At 44.5% G+C, this 25,175-nt stretch overlaps 1 protein-coding gene across 4 annotated transcripts in view; it reads left to right on the top strand.

Annotated features, from left to right (window-relative positions):
• ATP8B1 (ATPase phospholipid transporting 8B1) overlaps positions 1–25,175 on the top strand; it is a 306,728-nt gene that overhangs the window by 264,582 nt on the left and 16,971 nt on the right. For all 4 annotated transcript variants that reach the window (XM_069220066.1, XM_069220071.1, XM_069220080.1 and 1 more), the window contains exons 25-26: positions 16,795–17,040; positions 20,538–20,676. In XM_069220066.1, the coding sequence (XP_069076167.1) occupies positions 16,795–17,040; positions 20,538–20,676 (385 nt within the window). The remainder of the gene's footprint in view (positions 1–16,794; positions 17,041–20,537; positions 20,677–25,175) is intronic.

Here is a 25,175-nt window from a genome sequence, read left to right as displayed (position 1 = left end):
GCCCCTATCCCATGTTCAGAGGCATCAGTCTGCACAATGAACTGCTTAGAATAATCTGGAGCTTTTAGAACTGGTGCTGAGCACATTGCTTGTTTCAGGGTGTCAAAGGCCTGTTGGCATTCCACAGTCCAGTTCACTTTCTTGGGCATTTTCTTGGAGGTGAGTTCAGTGAGGGCTGTCACAATGGATCCATATCCCTTCACAAACCTCCTGTAATACCCAGTCAAGCCAAGGAATGCCCTGACTTGAGTCTGGGTTTTTGGAGCTACCCAGTCCAGAATAGTCTGGATCTTGGGTTGGAGTGGCTGAACTTGGCCTCCACCTACAAGGTGGCCCAAGTAAACCACAGTTCCCTGCCCTATCTGGCATTTGGATGCCTTGATAGAGAGGCCTGCAGATTGCAGAGCCTTCAAAACCTTCTTCAGGTGGACCAGGTGATCCTGCCAGGTGGAGCTAAAGACAGCAATGTCATCAAGATAAGCTGTGCTAAAGGACTCCAAGCCAGCAAGGACTTGATTCACCAACCTTTGGAAGGTGGCAGGGGCATTCTTTAAACCAAAGGGCATAACAGTAAACTGATAATGCCCATCAGGTGTGGAGAATGCTGTTTTCTCTTTTGCTCCAGGTGCCATTTTTATTTGCCAGTACCCTGCTGTCAAGTCAAAGGTACTTAAAAATTTGGCAGCACCTAATTTATCTATGAGCTCATCAGCTCTTGGAATTGGATGAGCATCTGTCTTGGTGACAGAATTGAGCCCTCTGTAGTCCACACAAAACCTCATCTCTTTCTTTCCATCTTTGGTGTGAGGTTTGGGGACTAAGACCACTGGGCTAGCCCAGGGGCTGTCAGAGCGCTCAATTACTCCCAATTCCAGCATCTTGTGGACTTCCACCTTGATGCTTTCCTTAACATGGTCAGACTGTCTAAAGATTTTGTTTTTGACAGGCATGCTGTCTCCTGTGTCCACATCATGGGTACACAGGTGTGTCTGACCAGGGGTTAAGGAGAAGAGTTCAGGAAACTGTTGTAGGACTCTCCTACAATCAGCTTGCTGTTGGCCAGAGAGGGTGTCTGAGTAGATCACTCCATCTACTGTGCCATCTTTTGGGTCTGATGACAGAAGATCAGGGAGAGGTTCACTCTCTGGCTCCTGATCCTCATCTGTTACCATCAACAGATTCACATCAGCCCTGTCATGGAAGAGCTTAAGGCGGTTCACATGGATCACCCTCTTGGGGCTCCTGCTTGTGCCCAGGTCCACCAGGTAGGTGACCTGACTCTTCCTTTCTAGCACTGGGTAAGGGCCACTCCATTTGTCCTGGAGTGCCCTGGGAGCCACAGGCTCCAGAACCCAGACTTTCTGCCCTGGTTGGAACTCAACCAGTGCAGCCTTTTGGTCATACCAAAACTTCTGGAGCTGTTGGCTGGCCTCAAGGTTTTTGGTTGCCTTTTCCATGTACTCTGCCATTCTAGAGCGAAGGCCAAGTACATAGTCCACTATGTCTTGTTTAGGCTCATGAAGAGGTCTCTCCCAGCCTTCTTTAACAAGGGCAAGTGGTCCCCTTACAGGATGACCAAACAGAAGTTCAAAGGGTGAGAATCCTACTCCCTTCTGTGGCACCTCTCTGTAAGCGAAAAGCAGACATGGCAAGAGGACATCCCATCTCCTTTTGAGTTTTTCTGGGAGCCCCATGATCATGCCTTTTAATGTCTTGTTGAATCTCTCAACCAAGCCATTAGTTTGTGGATGGTATGGTGTAGTGAATTTATAAGTCACTCCACACTCATTCCACATGTGCTTTAGGTATGCTGACATGAAGTTGGTACCTCTGTCAGACACCACCTCCTTAGGGAAACCCACTCTGGTAAAGATACCAATGAGGGCCTTGGCTACTGCAGGGGCAGTAGTCGACCTAAGGGGAATAGCTTCAGGATACCTGGTAGCATGATCCACTACTACCAGGATATACATATTTCCTGAGGCTGTGGGAGGTTCTAGTGGACCAACTATGTCCACACCCACTCTTTCAAAGGGAACCCCCACCACTGGAAGTGGAATGAGGGCGGCCTTTGGATGCCCACCTGTCTTACCACTGGCTTGACAGGTGGGGCAGGAGAGGCAAAACTCCTTAACCATGTTGGACATATTGGGCCAGTAGAAGTGGTTGACTGACCTCTCCCACGTCTTGGTTTGTCCCAAATGTCCAGCAAGGGGAATGTCATGGGCCAATGTTAGGATGAACTTCCTGAACAGCTGAGGCACTACCACTCTCCTAGTGGCACCAGGTTTGGGGTCTCTGGCCTCAGTGTACAGGAGTCCATCTTCCCAATAGACCCTATGTGTTCCATTTTTCTTGCCTTTGGACTCTTCAGCAGCTTGCTGCCTAAGGCCTTCAAGAGAGGGACAGGTTTCTTGTCCCTTACACAGCTCCTCCCTTGAGGGTCCCCCTGGGCCCAAGAGCTCAACCTGGTAAGGTTCAAGCTCCAAAGGCTCAGTTCCCTCAGAGGGCAGAACTTCTTCCTGAGAAGAGAGGTTCCCTTTCTTTTGCTGTGTTGCAGTTGGTTTCCCAACTGACTTTCCTGTTCTCTTGGTAGGCTGGGCCATTCTTCCAGACTCCAGCTCTACTTGTTCACCCTGTGCCTTGCATTGTGCTCTTGTTTTCACACACACCAGTTCAGGGATACCCAGCATTGCTGCATGGGTTTTTAGTTCTACCTCAGCCCATGCTGAGGACTCCAGGTCATTTCCAAGCAGACAGTCCACTGGGATATTTGAGGAGACCACCACCTGTTTCAGGCCATTGACCCCTCCCCATTCTAAAGTAACCATTGCCATGGGATGTACTTTTCTCTGATTGTCAGCGTTGGTGACTGTGTAAGTTTTTCCAGTCAGGTATTGGCCAGGGGCAACCAGTTTCTCTGTCACCATGGTGACACTGGCACCTGTATCCCTCAGGCCCTCTATTCTAGTCCCATTAATTAAGAGTTGCTGTCTGTATTTTTGCATGTTAGGCGGCCAGACAGCTAGTGTGGCTAAATCCACCCCACCCTCAGAAACTAGAGTAGCTTCAGTGTGGACCCTGATTTGCTCTGGGCACACTGTTGATCCCACTTGGAGACTAGCCATACCAGTGTTACCTGGATGGGAGTTTGGAGTGGAACCTTTCTTGGGACAGGCCTTGTCTCCAGTTTGGTGTCCATGCTGTTTACAGCTATGACACCAGGCCTTTTTGGGATCAAAGTTTTTACCCTTGTACCCATGGTTTTGTGAAGAGGCTCTGGGCCCACCCTCCTGTGCAGGTTTTTGGGGGCCTGTAGAAGACTCTTTACTATTTTTAGTTTTGGTTGTCTCATCACTCTTCCCCTGGGGAGTCTTTGTGACCCCTTTCTTTTGGTCACCCCCTGTTGAAGTCTTGGACACCCTTGTCTTGACCCAATGGTCCGCCTTCTTTCCCAATTCTTGGGGAGAAATTGGTCCTAGGTCTACCAGATGCTGATGCAGTTTATCATTGAAACAATTACTCAATAGGTGTTCCTTCACAAATAAATTGTACAGCCCATCATAATTACTTACACCACTGCCTTGAATCCAACCATCTAGTGTTTTCACTGAGTAGTCAACAAAGTCAACCCAGGTCTGGCTCGAGGATTTTTGAGCCCCCCTGAACCTAATCCTGTACTCCTCAGTGAAGAATCCAAAGCCCTCAATCAGGGTACCCTTCATGAGGTCATAAGATTCTGCATCTTTTCCAGAGAGTGTGAGGAGTCTATCCCTACACTTTCCAGTGAACATTTCCCAAAGGAGAGCACCCCAGTGAGATCTGTTCACTTTTCTGGTTACACAAGCCCTTTCAAAAGCTGTGAACCATTTGGTGATGTCATCACCATCTTCATATTTTGTCACAATCCCTTTGGGGATTTTTAACATGTCAGGAGAATCTCTGACCCTATTTATATTGCTGCCACCATTGATGGGTCCTAGGCCCATCTCTTGTCTTTCCCTTTCTATGGCTAGGAACTGTCTCTCTAAAGCCAATCTTTTGGCCATCCTGGCTAACAGGAGGTCATCTTCACTGAGAGCATCCTCAGTGATTTCAGAAATGTGGGACCCTCCTGTGAGGGACTCACTATTTCTAACACAGTTGGAGACAGGACTTGAGGGGTCCTGTTCTCCCTATTTAGGACTGGAGGAGGGACATTGGCCTCCAAGTCACTAATTTCTTCCTCTGTGATGTCATCATCAGAGGGGTTGGCTTTTTCAAACTCTGCCAACAGCTCCTGGAGCTGAATTTTGGTAGGTCTGGAGCCAATGGTTATTTTTTTGATATTGCAGAGAGACCTTAGCTCCCTCATCTTAAGATGGAGGTAAGGTGTGGTGTCGAGTTCCACCACATTCATCTCTGTATCAGACATTATTTTGCTAAAAGTTGGAAGACTTTTTAAAGAATCTAAAACTGTTTCTAGAATCTAATTTCAAACTTTTAACAAACTTTTTAAACTCTAAAAGACAATGCTAAACAGGGACTTAACACACAAGGCCCTAGCAGGACTTTTAAGAATTTAGAAAAATTTCAAATTGCAAAAATGAATTTCTAATGACAATTTTGGAATTTGTCGTGTGATCAGGTATTGGCTGAGTAGTCCAGCAAATGCAAAGTCTTGTACCCCACCGCTGATCCACCAATGTAGGAAGTTGGCTCTGTATGTGCTATTTCAAAGTAAGGAATAGCATGCACAGAGTCCAAGGGTTCCCCTTAGAGGTAAAATAGTGGTAAAAAGAGATAATACTAATGCTCTATTTTGTGGTAGTGTGGTCGAGCAGTAGGCTTATCCAAGGAGTAGTGTTAAGCATTTGTTGTACATACACATAGACAATAAATGAGGTACACACACTCAGAGACAAATCCAGCCAATAGGTTTTTATATAGAAAAATATATTTTCTTAGTTTATTTTAAGAACCACAGGTTCAAATTCTACATGTAATATCTCATTCGAAAGGTATTGCAGGTAAGTACTTTAGGAACTTCAAATCATCAAAATTGCATGTATACTTTTCAAGTTATTCACAAATAGCTGTTTTAAAAGTGGACACTTAGTGCAATTTTCACAGTTCCTAGGGGAGGTAAGTATTTGTTAGGTTAACCAGGTAAGTAAGACACTTACAGGGCTTAGTTCTTGGTCCAAGGTAGCCCACCGTTGGGGGTTCAGAGCAACCCCAAAGTCACCACACCAGCAGCTCAGGGCCGGTCAGGTGCAGAGTTCAAAGTGGTGCCCAAAACACATAGGCTAGAATGGAGAGAAGGGGGTGCCCCGGTTCCGGTCTGCTTGCAGGTAAGTACCCGCGTCTTCGGAGGGCAGACCAGGGGGGTTTTGTAGGGCACCGGGGGGGACACAAGCCCACACAGAAATTTCACCTTCAGCAGCGCGGGGGCGGCCGGGTGCAGTGTAGAAACAAGCGTCGGGTTTGTAATGGAAGTCAATGGGAGATCTAGGGATCTCTTCAGCGCTGCAGGCAGGCAAGGGGGGGGGGGTTCCTCGGGGAAACCTCCACTTGGTCAAGGGAGAGGGACTCCTGGGGGTCACTCCTCCAGTGAAAGTCCGGTCCTTCAGGTCCTGGGGGCTGCGGGTGCAGGGTCTCTCCCAGGTGTCGGGACTTAGGATTCAAAGAGTCGCGGTCAGGGGAAGCCTCGGGATTCCCTCTGCAGGCGGCGCTGTGGGGGCTCAGGGGGGACAGGTTTTTGTACTCACAGTCTTAGAGTAGACCTGGGGTCCCTCCTGAGGTGTTGGATCGCCACCAGCCGAGTCGGGGTCGCCGGGTGCAGTGTTGCAAGTCTCACGCTTCTTGCGGGGAGCTTGCAGGGTTCTTTAAAGCTGCTGGAAACAAAGTTGCAGCTTTTCTTGGAGCAGGTCCGCTGTCCTCGGGAGGTTCTTGTCTTTTCGAAGCAGGGGCAGTCCTCAGAGGATGTCGAGGTCGCTGGTCCCTTTGGAAGGCGTCGCTGGAGCAGGATCTTTGGAAGGCAGGAGACAGGCCGTTGAGTTTCTGGAGCCAAGGCAGTTGTCGTCTTCTGGTCTTCCTCTGCAGGGGTTTTCAGCTAGGCAGTCCTTCTTGTAGTTGCAGGAATCTAATTTTCTAGGGTTCAGGGTAGCCCTTAAATACTAAATGTAAGGGCGTGTTTAGGTCTGGGGGGTCAGTAGCCAATGGTTACTAGCCCTGAGGGTGGGTACACCCTCTTTGTGCCTCCTCCCAAGGGGAGGGGGTCACAATCCTAACCCTATTGGGGGAATCCTCCATCTGCAAGATGGAGGATTTCTAAAAGTCAGAGTCACCTCAGCTCAGGACACCTTAGGGGCTGTCCTGACTGGCCAGTGACTCCTCCTTGTTGCTTTCTTTGTTCCCTCCAGCCTTGCCGCCAAAAGTGGGGGCCGTGGCCGGAGGGGGCGGGCAACTCCACTAAGCTGGAGTGCCCTGCTGGGCTGTGACAAAGGGGTGAGCCTTTGAGGCTCACTGCCAGGTGTCACAGCTCCTGCCTGGGGGAGGTGTTAGCATCTCCACCCAGTGCAGGCTTTGTTACTGGCCTCAGAGTGACAAAGGCACTCTCCCCATGGGGCCAGCAACATGTCTCTGGTGTGGCAGGCTGCTGGAACTAGTCAGCCTACACAGACAGTCGGTTAAGTTTCAGGGGGCACCTCTAAGGTGCCCTCTGTGGTGTATTTTACAATAAAATGTACACTGGCATCAGTGTGCATTTATTGTGCTGAGAGGTTTGATACCAAACTTCCCAGTTTTCAGTGTAGCCATTATGGTGCTGTGGAGTTCGTGTTTGACAGACTCCCAGACCATATACTCTTATGGCTACCCTGCACTTACAATGTCTAAGGTTTTGTTTAGACACTGTAGGGGTACCATGCTCATGCACTGGTACCCTCACCTATGGTATAGTGCACCCTGCCTTAGGGCTGTAAAGCCTGCTAGAGGGGTGTCTTACCTATACTGCATAGGCAGTGAGAGGCTGGCATGGCACCCTGAGGGGAGTGCCATGTCGACTTACTCGTTTTGTCCTCACTAGCACACACAAGCTGGCAAGCAGTGTGTCTGTGCTGAGTGAGAGGTCTCCAGGGTGGCATAAGACATGCTGCAGCCCTTAGAGACCTTCCTTGGCATCAGGGCCCTTGGTACTAGAAGTACCAGTTACAAGGGACTTATCTGGATGCCAGGGTCTGCCAATTGTGGATACAAAAGTACAGGTTAGGGAAAGAACACTGGTGCTGGGGCCTGGTTAGCAGGCCTCAGCACACTTTCAATTGTAAACATAGCATCAGCAAAGGCAAAAAGTCAGGGGGCAACCATGCCAAGGAGGCATTTCCTTACAAGACACAAGTCCACTAATACCAGAAATTGTATTTATTTTTCAAATAAACACACAGTAAGGGCAGTGCACCCACACCTCTGGTTGTGCTTCCAACCCCCCCATAACAACCTCAGCAGCCTTTCTGACCCCCGGGGAGACATACTGGGGGTTTGCTCCCAATCTGCCACTCCTAGAAGACAGTAAGTCCACTGCACCCAGGGATGTGTTTAAATAAATGTGGTGGAGGTGCCTCTTTCTGGCTTTACACCAACCCATAAAGTAGTAATAGTCTTTGTGCTCCCCTGCACCCCCCCAAGAGAGGCCTAGATCATCTCGATCCCAATGGCAAGCAGGAGGATATTTGCATTCTTCTGGTTGTAGGTTTGACAAGTGGACTAATGTACGAGTCAAGAAAGTTATTTTTTCCATATTATGTGACAGAAAACTCTGGCATCCCCGGCCAATGGCCAGCGTCTTACTCAACTGAAATGCTGCTTCCCATGTGTGGGTACATGTAGTGCACATCATTAGGATCAGCTAAAACTATAATTATGTGAAGACCACATTGACAAGACATTGACTTCAATTGTTTCGGGTTTTGACCTGTTCCTGGTCATAGGCCCAATCAAACGATTCGGGTAGTCTTTTTGTCAGGCGAAGGGAAGTAACACTAGGTGGTACAAATTTTGTGGATCCGTGCAGATTTCAGATTTCTCCCTCAGACAAATGAGGACAATGCTTGAGTTTAGTCAAAGTTTAAGCTAAGCAGGGCATTCTTGATTAGAAAACCTAGTGGGGTCCACAAATCTCACCACCCTAAACTTTGTTTTAGTAGGTTACTCTGGGTGGCAGCTCTACCCAAGCCAAACCACATCACATAGCCAAAATGGGTCAAACATAATTGTGAAAACCTGATGTCTTCATATTTAATTTTGAAGCCTGTCATGTTACTGGTACTAGGCTCAGCCACACAAGTAGGATGACATTTTTATCAGGTGGTGTGTGGGAACACAAAATAGTTGCACCTTTGTAATCATCAGTTAAATGTCTTTCTATTGTTGTCTTTCAAATTTTAGTGTTCAAGAAGGGACACATTGTTCAAAATGCCATCTGAATCACGCTCTAGTGTTGGTAACTCCAAAATTAAGATTTGTAGAAAAATCCAATATTCATACAATCATCTAAGGCATATTTCAAAGTGCATATGTTTCCTTCATTCCTATTTTTCATTGATTTGATTTTACCACTTGAATTGATGCATGAGTAGGTACACAATAAAATAATTATAATCTGTGAAAAAAGGCTGACTTAATGCAGTAGGTGTGAAAAATCCTCTAACCTTCATCTAGCAGTATTGATTCCTCCACATGGGTAAATGCTTTCCATATGGATAAAATGTTGCAGTAGATTTGCACTCTGAGCTAACTAAAACTGTATTCTTCTTGCCCTTTTTTATATATACATACAAATCATGTTTAATGGCATATATTTAACAGTAAGGGTGAAATCTGGTTCGGCAGATCTTCAGATCAGAGCGTGAGCAGCATTTAGAATATTTAGAGCACTGGCTGCATTACTTGAATCTTCGGATCAGAGCGTGAGCAGCATTTAGAATATTTAGAGCACTGGCTGCATTACTTGCATTATAGAGCAAGATGCAATAGTCACCACATCAGAAACCACACTTTCATCAACCATTTTCCAAAATTATTTGTCCATGGTCCCCAGAGTCCGAGTTAGCTCCTACTTATATCTCCTGTGTTGACAACCTTTTTCTCCTAAATTCTTCTCCGGTGTGGAAGGGAATATGTCCACTCCTAAAAGCACAGGATTTATGTATTGTAAGGGCAGTTACTAACAAATGTGTGTGACTGATCCCCCATAAGGTGTCTCTCTGGTGTTTGGGGTTGGGCCACAACTCCAAGCCATGCAAGGAGTGGTCCTTAATGCACCAGAGGAGACCAGGCTAAAGCCAAGCTGCAGGCCATGAAACACCAAAAGAAGTTATGAAAAGACTGGTCCCACTTAAGGTCAAGGGCCTGGCTCATTCCTATTCTTGAGGCTGGTCCCACAACAGGTTGTTGTCTTGTTACAAGCCAGTTACAAATCTTCAGTTAAGTCCTAGTTTAAAAAAAAAATAAAACACAAAGTCCCATGCGTCTCGTCCCAGCCTCAGCACACTCCATCTGAAAAGTTGCAAGGATGTCAAGGTGACCTGCGTTCCCCTACGAAGGAGCCTATTCTGCAGCTGATATTGATGCACAACTAATTTCTGGGTCCGTCAGTGCCACAACCGATTGAGGCAATTAACTAGAGCATACTTGACATTTTTTGCACCCTACGCCTCCCTTAGGCAAACCTTCAGGTCCCATGGATCTGTGTATACAGAACTCCAGTCAGGGGTTAAAGCCAGTTAGTCGGCTCTCTGCAGCTCCCAACCTGCTTTAAGTTAAGATCTGACTCAACGTCTAGTGCCACCATCCATGCTTGTTCCTGCTGCATCGAAGTGGATGCTGTCCACACTGGAAGAAGAGGTCAAGCCCATAGTTCTGTCTGACAGAATCAAATCTGTCTGGACCTTGGCCGAATCCACTCTAGAGTTCAGTTCCTGTGCTCCTGGCCCCTCTATGTTCAGACTCTTGATAAAATTGCAATATGGCCCAAGAGCCACTGTCCAGTGCTTAAATAACTAGACAGATTGGATAGTAATAGTGGGAACAAATTCTCCCTACAATACCTGTTGTGGGTGGCCCAGCCATCCTAACACAGCACACTACTTCCCAAAGCCTGACAGTATTAAACCACTAGCAGGGTTAAACCCAATTATTTTCCTTCTACCCCACAGGCAGAGTTGAAAAGAACTGAGGCATTTGGGAATAGGATGTTTTCATATGCTGGCTTCACCCTCAGGTCCGTGTTTGCCGTGGGGATACTCCCATTTATTATAGGAGTGGGTGGCTGAGAGTCTACCACCAGTTCTGGAGGACTTTCATGCCAATTTGGCGCAGAGCATTCAAGATGGCTAGGATACAGCAAATTACATAATCTGCTTATTCCTTGAAATGACAGAATGTTTGGGAAAAGCAGTCAGCACAAGCTTGAGGCTCCGGTGCCATGCATTGACCAGATCAGTGAACTTCTTGGATGACATTCAAGGGTCATTCTCATTTCACATTGATTTGGCTTCACCACTTGAATTGATGGATGGTAGTGACATTCAGGCATCACTCATTGATGTGCTGTTTGACCGGTCTTGCCTCTATGGCAAGAAAGCAAACTCCTCCCAGGAGTACTTTACAGAGAGTAGAGCTGCTGCATCCTCCCTCAGTCTTTCCACACCTGCAAAGCTGTATCCTCAGCGATGTCTCGAAAGGGCAAAACTGCTAACAACTTTGTCTTGAGGAAATATCAAGTCCTTTCAGGGTTGGGATGGGGGGATCTAACAGCATACAGATTAGCAGGGGCAGTGAATGTCTGTGTTCCAGTCCCTCTGGCAGCAGCCTCCAAGCCTCATTATTTTGTCCTTGGCTGTACACAACCACTGTGAAGGAAAACAGGGTCACTTCTTTTTTTCAACAAGGAGCAAGCCATAACATTTGACAGGTGGGTCCTGTTTATAGACCAATGGGGCTTCACCCTGCCGTTTCTTTCTGCCTTGCCCTCTATTCCACCTACATCAGAGCAGCTTTCAGAGGACAATATACCCATTTTTCATCAGCAAGCTCAAGCTGTTTTGGAGAAAGAAGACTGGGATCCTGGCCTTGGAGATCAGAACTGGGTGTTAATTCCATATTTTTCCAGTGCCAAAAAGGACAGAGACCTTCCCCTACTAAATTAGATCTTCAACCTCTCAACTCCTTTCCTTGTAACCTTTTGAAGGTGGGATTATTGCAGTGAGTCGTACGCAACCTCCAGATGACTGTGGATCCCTCACGTTATTTGGGGTTGAAGTCACACCTGACTCCTTCACAGAAGCTTCCTTTCATCGGAGCCAACCTGAATACTGTGCACTTTTGATCCTTCCCTCTGGGACAAGTCTAGAACATTTGGGCTAGGATTCCTATATTTCTGCCTCTGCCCTGGGTCTCAGTGAGGATGGCTCTGAGGCTTTTTTGCCTTACTGACCTCCTGTATCCTGCGTGCAACAATGTGGCATATGCGGTCTCTGCAGTGGGATCTAAAATCTAAGGGGCTCAGTACCACAGAAGCCTGTCTCATACCCTCCAGGAGGCTCCTAAGAGATTGTAAAAAATCTGCACCAGTGGCTGCTTGATCAGACCAGTAGCAGATCCTTTTCCCTATCCCACTCAGAACCAACAGTGGTGACAGATGCATCACTGCATGGTTGGGGAGGTCACCTGGGAGCGGTGGAGATCAGAGCCTTTGGTCGAGACCCAACTCTACGTCAACTTGTTGGATCTGTGGACACTAGTTTGACATTAAAAGCCTTCCTTCCATACATCACGGGAAGGGAGGGTGAGTTCCTCATGGACAACACCACTGTCATGTGATGCTGTAGCAATCGAGTTGAGGTGGGATCCTGGAACCGGTGGCAGGAGGCCCTGCACCTTTGGACCAAGCCGCATTGTCCAGTCATCTCCATGATCGTGCATCCCCTGGTGAGATTTTAAAACACCAGTTTAGAAAACTCAGTTATCAATGCCTGTAGATTACATCTGCACCAGAGGTGGCGCAGGATGTCTTCCAGCAGCAGATATAGCCCTGGTTTGATCTCTTTGCGGCTGCAGAGAATGAAGGGTGTCAACATTTTTGTACACTGGGGTTCCAAAGAAGGCTTTCGCTCGGAGACGCATTCTGTCTAGAGTGAAGTAAGCGACCCTATATGCCTTCCCTCCACTACCGCTCCTGCCCCAAGTTCGGAAGAAGATAAGGAATGACTGGGACAAAGCTATCCTGGTGGCACCAGCTCAGTCCAGGAGAATGTGGTATTTGGAACTTCTAGGCTTCAGTGTCTGTTCTCTGCTCAGGCTGCCACCTTGGAAGGATCTTCTATTGCCGCAGCAGGGATAGATCCTGTACCCAGGCTCACAATATCTGGCTCTGTGCGTGGAGAACGAGCTGCAGCAGTTGACATCATTTGATCTTCCTCCCAAAGTAATAAGGTCATCGTGGCGGTCAGGTGTACTACAAAACTTGTTTACACTGCACACTGGGGCAAGTTTGCGGCTTGGTGTAGCATTTGTGATATGGACCTGTTACATACTAAACTGTCAGGTGTTACTGTTTGGTCTGTCTCTGGTGCAGCAAGGACTTGCAGTGGGCACTGTTAAAAAATTTTTCAGCCCTTGAAGCCTTTTCACATTTGCAGGACCAACTGCCCTTGTTCAAGTTATGATGCATTTTTGCGAAGGTTTGGTCTACATGTTTACCAATAGTCCATTTGTGATGCCACAGTGGGACATTTAGTTGGTCCCTATCATCCTTATGTGTACTCCTTTTGAGCCATTGCTCAGTTGTTCCATCATGACCCTAAAGAACGTCTGTTTCATCACGATCATCTCAGCTCTTTTTTGTCAGTTAGTTTCAAACATGATCATTTCAGTCATCCTACATTACCTTCTTTACAGACAAACTGGTCTTCAGGACTGCAGCAGTATTTCTCCTGATAGTTGTGACTCCATTTTACATTGGGCATCCTTCACTCCTCTGACTTTCTTTGCCTCATCTCACTCCTGGAAAGAGGATGAGAGACTCCATCGTTAGACACTAAAAGAGTACTCCGTGTTCACGTTGATTGTACCAAAGACCACTGGTGACCAATTAGCTCTTTGTAGGGTTATGTGGGGCAAAGAAAGGCAAGACAGTGCAGAAACAGAGTTTGTCTAGAAAGACAGTCGTCTGCACCAAGATCTGCTACTCGATGGCCAAAAGCAGCTCGCAGAAGGGTTGAGGGCCCAGTCCTCCAAGGCTTCTACCACTGTTAGCATGTGGACTGTCTGTCCTGAAGATTTTTCAGACTGCAGGCTGGGTGTCAGACTGTAGGAAACAGGCTTTTTGCAGGTTTTTATCCCTGATTTGACTTACAAGTGCTGGTGTGATGACTCCGGAATGCCCAGAGTCCTGCTAAACAGGATTCACTGTATGTGCTCTGGCCTTTAAAATGAAGTATGTTAAATTGGCTTGTCCCCAGTTGGCATAGCCTCACTTAACTGTAAGTCCCTAGAAAATGGTACTAAGTGGTACCCAGGGCCTGTAAGTTAGAGGGACTGCAGCACTTGTGCCACCCTGAGTGAGGAATGGTAAAATATGGCTCCCAGTCTGCCATTGCAGACTGTATGGGCAGTTTAAAACTGATAACTCAAATTTGCCTTTTAAAGTAATGGCAAAGCCCAAACCTCCCTTTTCAGTATATGTAAGTCGCCCCCTTATTGCTGTCCTATTAAGCCCTAAGGCAGGGTGCTGTATGTTAAAAAGTGGAATGTGTACTTCTAAGTGTTCCAACAGCAAACACCCTAAATTGCAATTTTTAATGTGGAAAGGCTAGTATCCCCATTAGCAAGTACAGAGTTACAGGCTGGCATCCCAGCTCTGCTAACTTCTGAATGGGACTCCTAAGGTTGGTACTGTGTGGTATCAAAAGAATCCGTGCATAACATCGATTTTACTGGTTAAGTTGAATGTAATGTCGCTGGTGTGCAAATTGCAACTTTAGAAGTTGCCACTTTAGTTGCCTAAGATTTCCAGTGCCTGTTTACTGATGTACACTGTACTTGTCCTGCAGACAGCTTTCTGCCCTCCTGGGGAGACATGCTAATGACTCCTAGGAAAGGACACAATAGGGGCCTGGATGGGAGAAAGGTGTTAACCTCCATCCTGGGGGAAGCCCCAAAGGGCAAGCTTCAATTGACAGCTGCCCTTGAAGGGCTAATGGTTAACACTTGGGAGTGGGAGAGCTCTGTTGTTTAGGCAGATAAACTGACACTGGGGACAGGAAAAGAGAAGCTAGTTGTCAAACCGTTTTTTCCTGGGGTGTGTAGCCACTTAGTAGCTGCACATCTAGGGTGGGCTAGGGAGCTCTGAGTGTCAAGGGAGGGTTCTTGCCATCTTGGGAGTGGTCAGAATGGTGCATCCTGTGATAGTTAGATGCCAGACTTCCCAGGAAGTGATCATTGGGAGGGAGGTAACCTGGTAGCCCATTGGCTACTATCTGCATCCTACCCTGAGGACAATTTCTGAAGATAAATAGGGCACCCCTGGCATCTAGAACTCTGATCTTGACCACCTTGGAAGGCTGAACAAAGAGGACTGCCCTGCTGCACCAAGGAACCAGCAAAAAGAGGCTGCACTGACGAAGACTAAACCCGCTGCACCTGGTCGGTAGCAGAGAGAGGGACTGTGCATGCTGTGTCCTGCTTGGGGAGAAGCTGTCTCCAGAGCAAAGTGAAGCAAAGGGAGCTCTGAGGGCCAGCTGATTGGTCTCCTGTTCAGAGCACATGGACACCATGCCGAAGAAGCCTGTTGGGGCAATTTGGGAGTTCAAAGTATTCAGCTGCTACCATCACCACAGTGCAGAACAGAGGACCAAGTTCCAACACTCAAGAGTTGCACCTGAGTTCACTGAGCCCTGAAGTGCTGTCAGAGTTGCTGAGACTCTGAAGAAAAGTTATCAGCCTGTGACCTTGACAATGAGCGACTACTAGTCCAGTGGCAGCTGAACTTTGACCAGACTGGATAGGATTTAATGGGATGTCGACCCTGCAACCAAGACCACATCACCATCTTCGTGGACTGCGGAATCCCTGCAGGAAGGTCCCTGCCAGCCACTTCATATTCACAGCATCCTTGGACCATCTTCAGCATCTTTCATCCCTTAGAACAGGGCCGCTCCATAGGAATCCATTGCAACGTGGATTAAGTACCTGGAACTGCTGAAGAACTGCTTCTTCTGTGAAGGTAACTGTCCTGGAAGATCTTGCTACCCCCCCCTGGACTAACTCCCTGCCCGAGTTGGGCACCCCAAGTACTTCTGACAGACCCCATTGACAGTTTCCATTCGTTGACTTTGCCAAGGCTTATTAGTTGTTGAGTGAAATTGCCCCAATTTACTATTGCTAGTATAATCTATACCTCTGGAACCCTTTGGTGGATCTTTTTCGTTCAAGCATCTAAATTCTTATAAAAATACAACCTATTTTTATAAACTGGTGTCAGATTTCTTGAGTGTTGTCAATTTATTCTTTAGTTTTTTAATGCTGTTTAAATACTTAACGCTTATTCCTCTGTGTAAGCTTTGCTGATCAGTGCAACAGCTATCCAAGGTTGAGCTGAGGGTTTGCAAGACAAAACCTACTGGACATAAGTGGGTTGGTATGTGTATTGCACGGTGAGGTTGCACAGCCACACCATATAATACACCCCAATTACTCACACAGACCACACATTCCCCAAGGACATTTTATTCCTTTGGACCTGCAAGACTTTTTGGTCTCACTCATTCCACAGACCCGCCATTGAGGAAGGTACTGCTTTGATATCTATTCTATAGCTGAGGGATCTGCAGTAGAAGTATCCATAACAAATGATTTACCTTGATAACACTCTTTCTGGTGGATATTTACTCAGACTGCAGATTCCTCCCTCACCACCCTTACACTACCCTGTTCTGTGGAAAGGACTCTTCCATCTAAAAAGATCCCAAATTAAAGATCTGCACACTGGCACAGATGACTGGTTTTTGGATTCCACGTTCAAGGGTGTGGATGACGATCAGAAAAAAGCTGACATCCATATGCTGGGGATGTGTGTTCAGTCGTCACTTCTGGGGTGAAGCATAAAAGTTGCAGAATCTGTGGTTATATTGAGTATCCACCAGTAAGAGTGTTATAGAAGGTAAGTAACTTGGCCTTTGAGGAACATCATAGACATAATCCTGTCACTTGTAAGGGTGATGCTCTATTTTTTATTTTTATTTTTTTAACACACTGGCCCAGATTTACCAAATCACACAAAAGAGAATACTAACCTAATTAGAATGAGACTGGATACAGATCTCTAGAAGCAGTAGCACATACATTTAGTTGGTCTAATTCTCATATTTCCAATAACAAACTTATTCAGAAAGCAACATATGCACACTAGTCTCAATTTGAGAACCTTTGAGTTGGAGAGCATGAAGCAGCTGTTATCTGCCAACAGTACCAAGAGAACTCCTTGAGTGTGAACATGCACTCTATAAATACAGCAGTTCATGATAAATTGATCTTGTGCTGTCAGACTTCTTTCATTATCTTTCTTATACTTTAAGACTCCATAAATATCAATACTCCCTTAATATCTTATGATGCCTTGGAAATTTTGCACTTCACAAATAACTGTGCCAGCTTAGGCCAGAACTCGGGACCACTATTAGTTATATTGTGTGCTGTACATATGTTCTATTGCATGCAAGCCTTTAATTGAAATTCTTCTTCTTCTTCTTCAAGGATGTAAGTGACAAACTGAGCCTTCTCTTCCCACGGCTTTATATCCCTGGGCAAAAAGATCTGCTGTTTAACTACAAGAAATTCTTTGTAAGTCTGTTCCATGGGATTGTCTCTTCACTGATAATCTTCTTCATACCATATGGGGCATTCCTGCAAACCATGGGACAGGATGGCGAGGCACCCTCAGATTTTCAGTCGTTTGCCGTTACAACAGCCACTGCTCTTATTATCATTGTAAATCTACAGGCAAGTATTAGGAATATTGAACACCTGTTATTTGCAAAGTGGGTGCTCAACTGTACTGACTAATAAAATGAAGGTTGATGCATATGTTTCTGTGAACATATAATTAGTGGGGCTGCTCCAATCCATTTTGCAGGTCATGTGCAAGGGCACAAAATAGACTTTGCACTCCGAAACTTTGCATGCTGAGCCTAAGGACTATATATATATATATATATATCTGTGAGACAGTCAGCGTAAGTGAAATGCTATGTGCCACTCAGAAAAGAATACGTAAAACCACTCTTCACTTTATGATGTATATATGTAATTGATATGGCTATGCTATGAGTACCTTAGGCGTAAACTCTGTGATATTATATTCTTACAATCTGCTGTTCAGAGCATGTCTACAGTTGTAGTGTCCTTCCTGAAAATGCTGTTCTTTTTTTTTTTATATTCTATTAAAAGTGTAAAGCAGGGGTGTCAAATGAAGCTCTAAGATGGCAGATCCAGGTTACCATTCAAGATATATTTGTAGTCAAAATAAGAGGTACTCATTTATATACCATTCAGATGTCATTCTTGGAATACGGCAAGAATCTAGCCCTTCTGGACTAACATTGACAGCCTGGGGATCTGTTTTAAAATGGCTGATGGACCACAGTAAATGTAATGCATTTCCTTCTGAAAACAATACTGTAAAGGCTATACTGAAGATGAGCCCATCCTTAAGCACAATACTTGCAGAAGAAGGAAATCTCACCTCTAAACTAGTAATAATTGCTTCTGAATGTTATCACAATAAATCACTGAATGCTTTTGCCTCTCTGCAGCTTCCCCCTGTGCTGGAGGAAGCATATTATTATGTAAGATTTGTGAAGAATACCCAACAGTTGCACTTTTGAAGAAGTATCTTGACGTCAGGGCTACACAGCTCACAAATGATATCAGAGTCCCACTACCCTTTCCCTGATTATTGTACAAGATACTGAAGTATCTTTTCCCTTTTCTTCGTACAGTGCATGCAGTTTTGTGTTTATAATACAAGCACATGCATTAAAAAGTAATTTGGATATAAAATGCACACGAGGGTTCCTTGACTAGAATCCACAAATTGATCAACCATTTGTACCCAAATAGAGGACTGTCCCAGTATTAATAAATTTGACAGTAGTGCCTCAACCAGAAGTTTAACATAAGTTCCACTATGTATAATGCACAGACCACTTTTTGAGTGGACACTGTGGCCTGGAATCAGCCATCAAAGGATCGTTAGTTGCTTCGAAGTATTTTTAGATCTAGTAACTCCGGTTTTACTAAGCGTGTATTTCAGATGTTGAGTGCCCAGAATTCTTTGTGTAATATATCACTCAAAAATGTTAAACTAATGTTAAGGTTAGACCGCCAAAACGCAAGTGATGCAACTCAAATTTTAAAATGTGACAAACCTTACTTTATTCCCTTTCCTTTCCTTTTGACATACATCCAACTTGACATCCAATATGAATTTCGTTGAATGGTCCTCTGCTGATATGCAAGTACACACTGCACTTTTGTAAATGTTCTAATTTTTAAACTTAACACATAATTCCCCTGGAGTGCAAGAACCACTTCTGTATTATGTGATTGGTTTGTGAGTTCCTCTTGCTGTTTATTTGTTATGGAATCAGTAATGTTTGAACCACAGCAGAAAGATTCAGTACACCATACCATTTCAGTTTCTAGAGTTTTTTTTGTTTTTTTTGTTTTGTTACTTAATGATTTTACTGAGAGAGGATTTCAACTCCGATATATTCATCTTCATTCGACATTATGCCATATAAAAGAATAAAAAAATCACATAAAACAAACTTTTTGCAGAATAAAACCTAAAGATGATAAAGTGCTCAACAAGCAGTTACATGTTATGTGAACAGTACCTAGGGATCGCTCATGTAAAAGACATCACTTGGCCCTATATTTTCCTCAAAAAGTCAACCTGTATAACAAATATCTAATGACAATTTTTGAAGGTACTCCAGTGCATTGTTTCCAAGAAAAGCCTAATATTTGCTTTGTGTAGAACCAGCAATAAATACTTAGATCTTGGGTTGGGGTATAATGTGCAAAGTAGCAAAAAATGGCTTGTGCTTTATTTCGCAATATGACAACAGTGGCAAGGTAGTTCAGCTGCCAAGCACATTGATATGAGAACACAACCCTAGAATGCTCAAGAGGCATAAGACAAGGATGCATACTAGCCCCTTTCCTCTCTTTAACTTATATAATTGGGATAACAAAGCATTTAGTAAGGTCAGGTAAGGATCTGCCAAGAATGTGTGAGAGACTGATACCAATTCCTCTGTACGCAGACAATGCAGTATTGATTTCTTACATAGCTAATGGACCATTTTCTAGAGTTCGTGAGGGACTTGGACCTAAATGAGAACTATACCAATTCCTATGTAATGACCTGTGGGCCTCTAAACACAAAACCTGGATTTTTTACAATGGGGGATACCTCTCTTTCTAAAATAAATTATTGTAGTTACTTAGGGACCATTTCCCTTTTGTGTAATGCAAAAAGAACAGATGATGGACGGAATGTGAAACAAATCACCCCCAGTCACACATCTAGGTTTAATCCATCAGTGTTTTTGCTTGCCATGCCATTCCAGTTTGGACCCAGCCATATACAAATCAGTCTTAACCCTGTTCCCCATGGGAACAGTCCAGCCCGAACTGGCTTGGCACTAAACTGGGGTGGCGTGGTGGGCAAAAAAACAATGGTTTAAACCCAGATCTTTGCGACTTGGGGTGAATGTTTGCATTGTTTAGCATTCCATCTATCATCTATTTTTGTTTTTGTCTCCCTTTTGTGTAAATCACACCTTTTAATTAAATCTCAGCACACTGGCAGAAATATAAAAGCCATTTTCAGCTTCGCCTGGAAACTGAAACAGAAATCAGTGGCTGAGCTGACAAACCTTCACAACACTAAATGTATAGCAGCTGCTACATATGAGTCAGAGGTATGGGGATATCAAAAAGTGGATTCTCTCAAATGTATGCAAAACAGTTTTCCATGTAGGTTGCTTGCTGTACCAAAATCCACTGCAAATTTTGTATGTCATAAGGAATTAGGCCTTCAATTTATTGAGGAACAAATATGGATGTCCCCACTGCTCCTTTGGATCAAATGTTGGTCGAATCCAGAAGCTGACCTGTAGGAGTATGCTTGTCTGATTGTCTGACTTTAGGAAAAAAACCTTGGCTTGCATACGTAAAGCATACCTTTCAGAAATTAGGTCTATTAAAAATGTTCCTCAATCCACAAAATATTGCCGCAAATGCCAAAGAGATGGTAAAACTCTGTTACAGCAATTATAGTCTGGGCGATAGATTACAGAGAGCTCAGAAGGTGAAGTAAATTAATCCTGCTTACAAATTTAAACCATAAAAACTAAAAGTGATATATTCATAGATATATTAAATGGCATGTTAACTTTCTTCTTACTATTGTATTCTTTTATCAACAGATTGGCTTGGATACATCATACTGGACATTCGTAAATGCATTCTCTGTGTTTGGAAGCATTGCTATTTACTTTGGCATCATGTTTGACCTTCATAGTGCAGGAATACATGTTCTCTTCCCATCTAAGTTTATTTTCACAGGTGCGTATGTGATGCGAGAAAGTACATGATTACATTTTAGAAACAAAATAGAAGATTTCAATGTTTTTCTGTAACTGTGTTATTGTCTTGTGTATCCCTCCCAAACTCAGTGGTGCATCTCTTGCCTTCTTGTATGAAAAGATGTCTACTGCTGTTTCAGAGACATCAGTAGACCAGGTCTGTCAATAATGACTCTTCTGCTTCTGTTCAAAACGTGTGCACCCATGCAAGAATGTGTTAATCACATCTGTTAAAAACATCTACTTGCATGACAGCCATTTGTAGTAGCTTTAAGGAGTCATTGGCGGCACGTATTAAAAATAGGCTCCTACAAAAAAGCATACAATCAACCTCCGGATGAGTTTAATGCAAATGCTTGGGTCTGATCTCCCATACCTCAACAAGAATATATAGCCAGTGTAGAGCTCCAGCACTGTCTTGATGAACCCAAGTGTTTGCTTGACAGTTCACCTCTTTGGTACTGTGTTATTGGAAAGCCACTGATTGTGCCTAGACCTTAGCAATATGGGCTTCAATCCCTTAGAGTGGGAGACATTTACTGTACACAGTTAACTGTAATGCACTCTTTTAAGTGGTCATTATAGGCCTTGACAACATCCCTCCCACTCTTAGGGCCACTGTAGTTGATGGTCTTTTCAGTGACTGACAAAATGGTGTACAGGTCGACCACCAAAATTGTTGGCAATCAGATGAATTGTTAACCAAAAAGGGCAGAAGACATGCGAATTTGTTAGTAATATGGCAATCTCGCAAGACTTTTAGGAATAATCTTCGTTGACGTATGTCACCAAAACAATTTTTCTTCATCTGAAATCATGTACTCTTCTCATGACCTCCTAAAAGGCCATCTTTCATATTTCCAGTTTTAGTTTAACACAGTTGTAAATTATGTGTTCAAAGGAGTTATGAGCCTGCAATGAAAGGATAATGTTCAGATGCCAGTTTAGATCTCAGAACTAGGGTATAGTTTGAACAGCCCTTCCAGATGGTTTTGACAACTTCTTTGTGGAAAAAACCAAACTGTTTGTTGCTGTAAGCAGCAAACATTTTGAGGAGTAAGATCCAAGTGACAAAGTACAAAACACTAGTCAGTGAAAAGTACCTCTGGTCATATTACATTTTGTTAACAAAAATATAGCCATGCACTTTGGTGAAAGATCTGCCTGCAGCCAGTAAACTGAGATATTCTCATTGTACAAGTAGAAGTTTCTGTAGAACAGAACACCAGCCTTCCAAGTTAGCAACCAAGGAAAAATTAAATGAAGACAGCATGTTCCAGAGTTGTCAGTATGCAGTGTGGGTGGTGCTCGTAAAGGTGCTGGCTACACTAGGAGGATCAGATATTGTAGAATTTGCAATTATGAAATTGTTTATTAAGCTACATTTGCCCTTTATACTTTTGGGATTTGAGCTGTTGTGCATTATGGTGGTTTTGGTATTTATTGCTCAATTAATGAAAATCATTACAAATACAAACACATTCTCCCCAGGTAAAGTGTTGACTCAAAGTATAACAAGGGTTTTTTCAAATGCTTTTGGTGTACTTCAGATTCCAACTACTTTCTCACTTCCTGTTGGGGCTATCATTAGAAATGTCCTCTTCTTTAGGAAGATTTGTGTCCTTGTTCAGTCCCCAAACGAGGAGACTATTTGCTTTCTGCCTTGGTCAGGTCTCATTGTATAATTGGGCTACTGCGAAATATGCAACATCAGTTGATATGGGGTGCTTTGTGCCAGCAGCCAAAAGAGGATACAGAATCCTTTCATGCAGTTATTGACTGGTGAGGAGCACCAGTCCACTGTTTTATTTTAATTTTTAGACTTTGTTTAATGTCCATTTGTCTCCCTGTTTGCGTTTGTTATGAGGGCTTATACCTTGCCTGGACGCCTCTTCTCTATGTATATCATACCTCCTCTGTCCTACTTCAGTTTTATTACTTGGTTTTACAGGTCTCCATCATCTTATTTGTCTGCTGATATTTGCACAACTTGTTGGATGATAACTTTCTGGGTTTAGCCAGAAGTGTGCAACAACACTATACATGAGGCCAGTGGCAATCACTTCACACCAAAACAAAAAGCAAACGTGGCACAGCCCACTTGCAACTGAAAAGGATGTCCTCTGCCTTCCCATCAAAGGGCTTGTCACCTCCACATTGTCTCGGCAGCCAGCTTAGAGTCAGGAAATTCCAGCACTCCAAAGAGAAACCTCAAGAAACTTGTCCCAACTTCAAAGAAGGCACCAGATATAAAAATAGGACTCCCAGACCAACTCTTCAGTTCACTTTCTGGATCTGAAGAAGGGCACTGAGTACTGCCTGCTGTTGTGGCCCGCTGTGTACTCCACAAGCCTGGCTTGTTGCACCTGGAAGTACTGGCGCCTGTCTTGAACCCTCAGAGGTCAGCCCTGCTGTCCAACTCTACATCTTCACCTGATCCCAGGACTACCCGAGTGACTCCAAGGGCTATTATGCAGGCCTCCTGTTCAGAGCCCCAGGTACATAAAATGCTCCCACCATCTTGAACCCACAACTGGATGCAGCCTTGGTGAGTCCTGAACCCCCAAGTGGTTCCTCTAGTCCCGGACCCTTGGTTGTGGTGCTAAAGGTGCCCAGATAGCAAGAATTCAAGACTTGGGACTTAGTAAAGTTTGGCTAATAACTGCTCTGAGAACCAAAGGAAGACCAGGACCAACCTGTTTGTCTATCCACCCAAGGTACATCGCCAGTTGGACTGACTTCGCAGCTGCTCCCGCTACGTATTTCTCTGTAGTACCAAATCCTGTTCAGCGGACCTTCACCAATGGGTATCCAACCTCCTGGAAACAGTCTTCGGCTACAGCCTCCTGCCTCGTCCCAGTGGAGGTTTTTGACTTCCAAAAAAGTGATTAAGTACGAACATATACATCTTCATGCAACTTATTCAGTGGCTCCCTGACGACGCGCTTCTTTCTTGCATACCGCCTGCAGTTTTGCCCCCTGAACATTTACCTTCTGAGAACATTTTTCTTAAATTCTTTTAAGTCCAAAGGTAACTGCTGACGGGGCCCTATTTTCTTTTTTTACTTTGACCCAGCCTTGCGCAACCAGATACTCACGGTTGGTGCTTTAATCTTTTAGATGCTAGATTTTACTAAAAACTTTAAAAATTCATAACTCGGGTTCTGCTGATTTAGATTTTTGTTGTTTCGGTGTCAAATATGTTATTTACATTTATTCTATTCTTGTAAATTGGTGTGCTACTTTTTTGTGTTGTGTTTTTACTTTATTTCTGTGTATGTGCTAATGAATACTTTACCAAATGTCTCTAAGTTAAGCCTGACTGTTTTTTGTGCCAAGCTACCTAGGCTTAAGCACAGCTTAATTTAATGACTTTTGTGGTTCACCCTTCCTAGGATTGTGGCTGTTTCTTGAGCAGAGTTCACACCCCAGTTGACCTACAACCCAATTTCTCACACTGGTGCTGAGCAGGTGTGAGTCTAGACACCCCTATGGCCTAGTAGGACTACTCGAAAAGCCAGTTCTGCAGCATCTTGCGGAATTTAAGAAGTGAGGAGGAGGCTGTTATGTGTACGGACAGGTCGCTCAACGCTTTTAGGAGTGATTTAGATGACGGCTCTAATGCCAGATCTGGTTTTCCATATGCATGGGATTTTTGCAAGTAGGAGTCCAGACAAGCTGAGGCATCTGGAAAGTTTGTGAAAGCAGATGTAATTGTTGAGCTATTTTGGGCCATATTACATAGTGTCCTTGAAGAGTGAGGGAGGATTTTGAATTGTGCTTGTTTGTGAATGGGGAGCTGGTGGAGCTCCTTCAGGTGTGGTGTGTGTGTGTGGACATTTGGAAAGCATGTTTCCCAGATATATATTTGAAAACGTGGTGTTGGAAAATGGGTTATTGGTAAGGGCAGGTAGGTACCTACACTTAGCAATAGGCCACTAACCTCCACTAAGGTCCAGTTAGGTCTCAGTAAATTAAACCCAGCTCAACCCTTGGTAGCTTGGCAACGCGCGTCAAGGCTTAACTTAGGAGACAGAGTGTAAAGCATTCAAATATCATAAAAACAGTAATTAAATAAAACACAGGAAACAGTTTAAAAAAACAATTTATAAAAATAGATTATATTTTTATCTTTAACATGTCACAAAAATGAATAAAATCAGATAAGGGGAACCGGAGATATGAATTTTTAAAGAAGTATTGTTTTTTTTAGCGCCTAGAAACAAAAAGCGCCAATCGGGTCATCTGGTTGCACCTCGACTGGGGCAAAGTCAAAGTTTAAGGCCGACCGCGATGGAGCCCTGCTCGGCTACAGGCCGCGGGAGGCCTTGGTTAAAAGTTTACCTTCACACTTAGTCTCTTTTTCGAAGATTTTCTTCAGTGGGACGAACCTGCCAGTCCAATCCGACCTCCTGGAGCCCTTCTCCGGATACGCGTCGTGGGAATCCTCAGTGGAGATTGTTACCTTCGGACTTAGTC

This window comes from Pleurodeles waltl, chromosome 1_1, assembly GCF_031143425.1.
Source record: "Pleurodeles waltl isolate 20211129_DDA chromosome 1_1, aPleWal1.hap1.20221129, whole genome shotgun sequence".
NCBI lineage: Eukaryota > Metazoa > Chordata > Amphibia > Caudata > Salamandridae > Pleurodeles > Pleurodeles waltl.
This window is presented reverse-complemented; position numbering and strand designations above follow the sequence as displayed.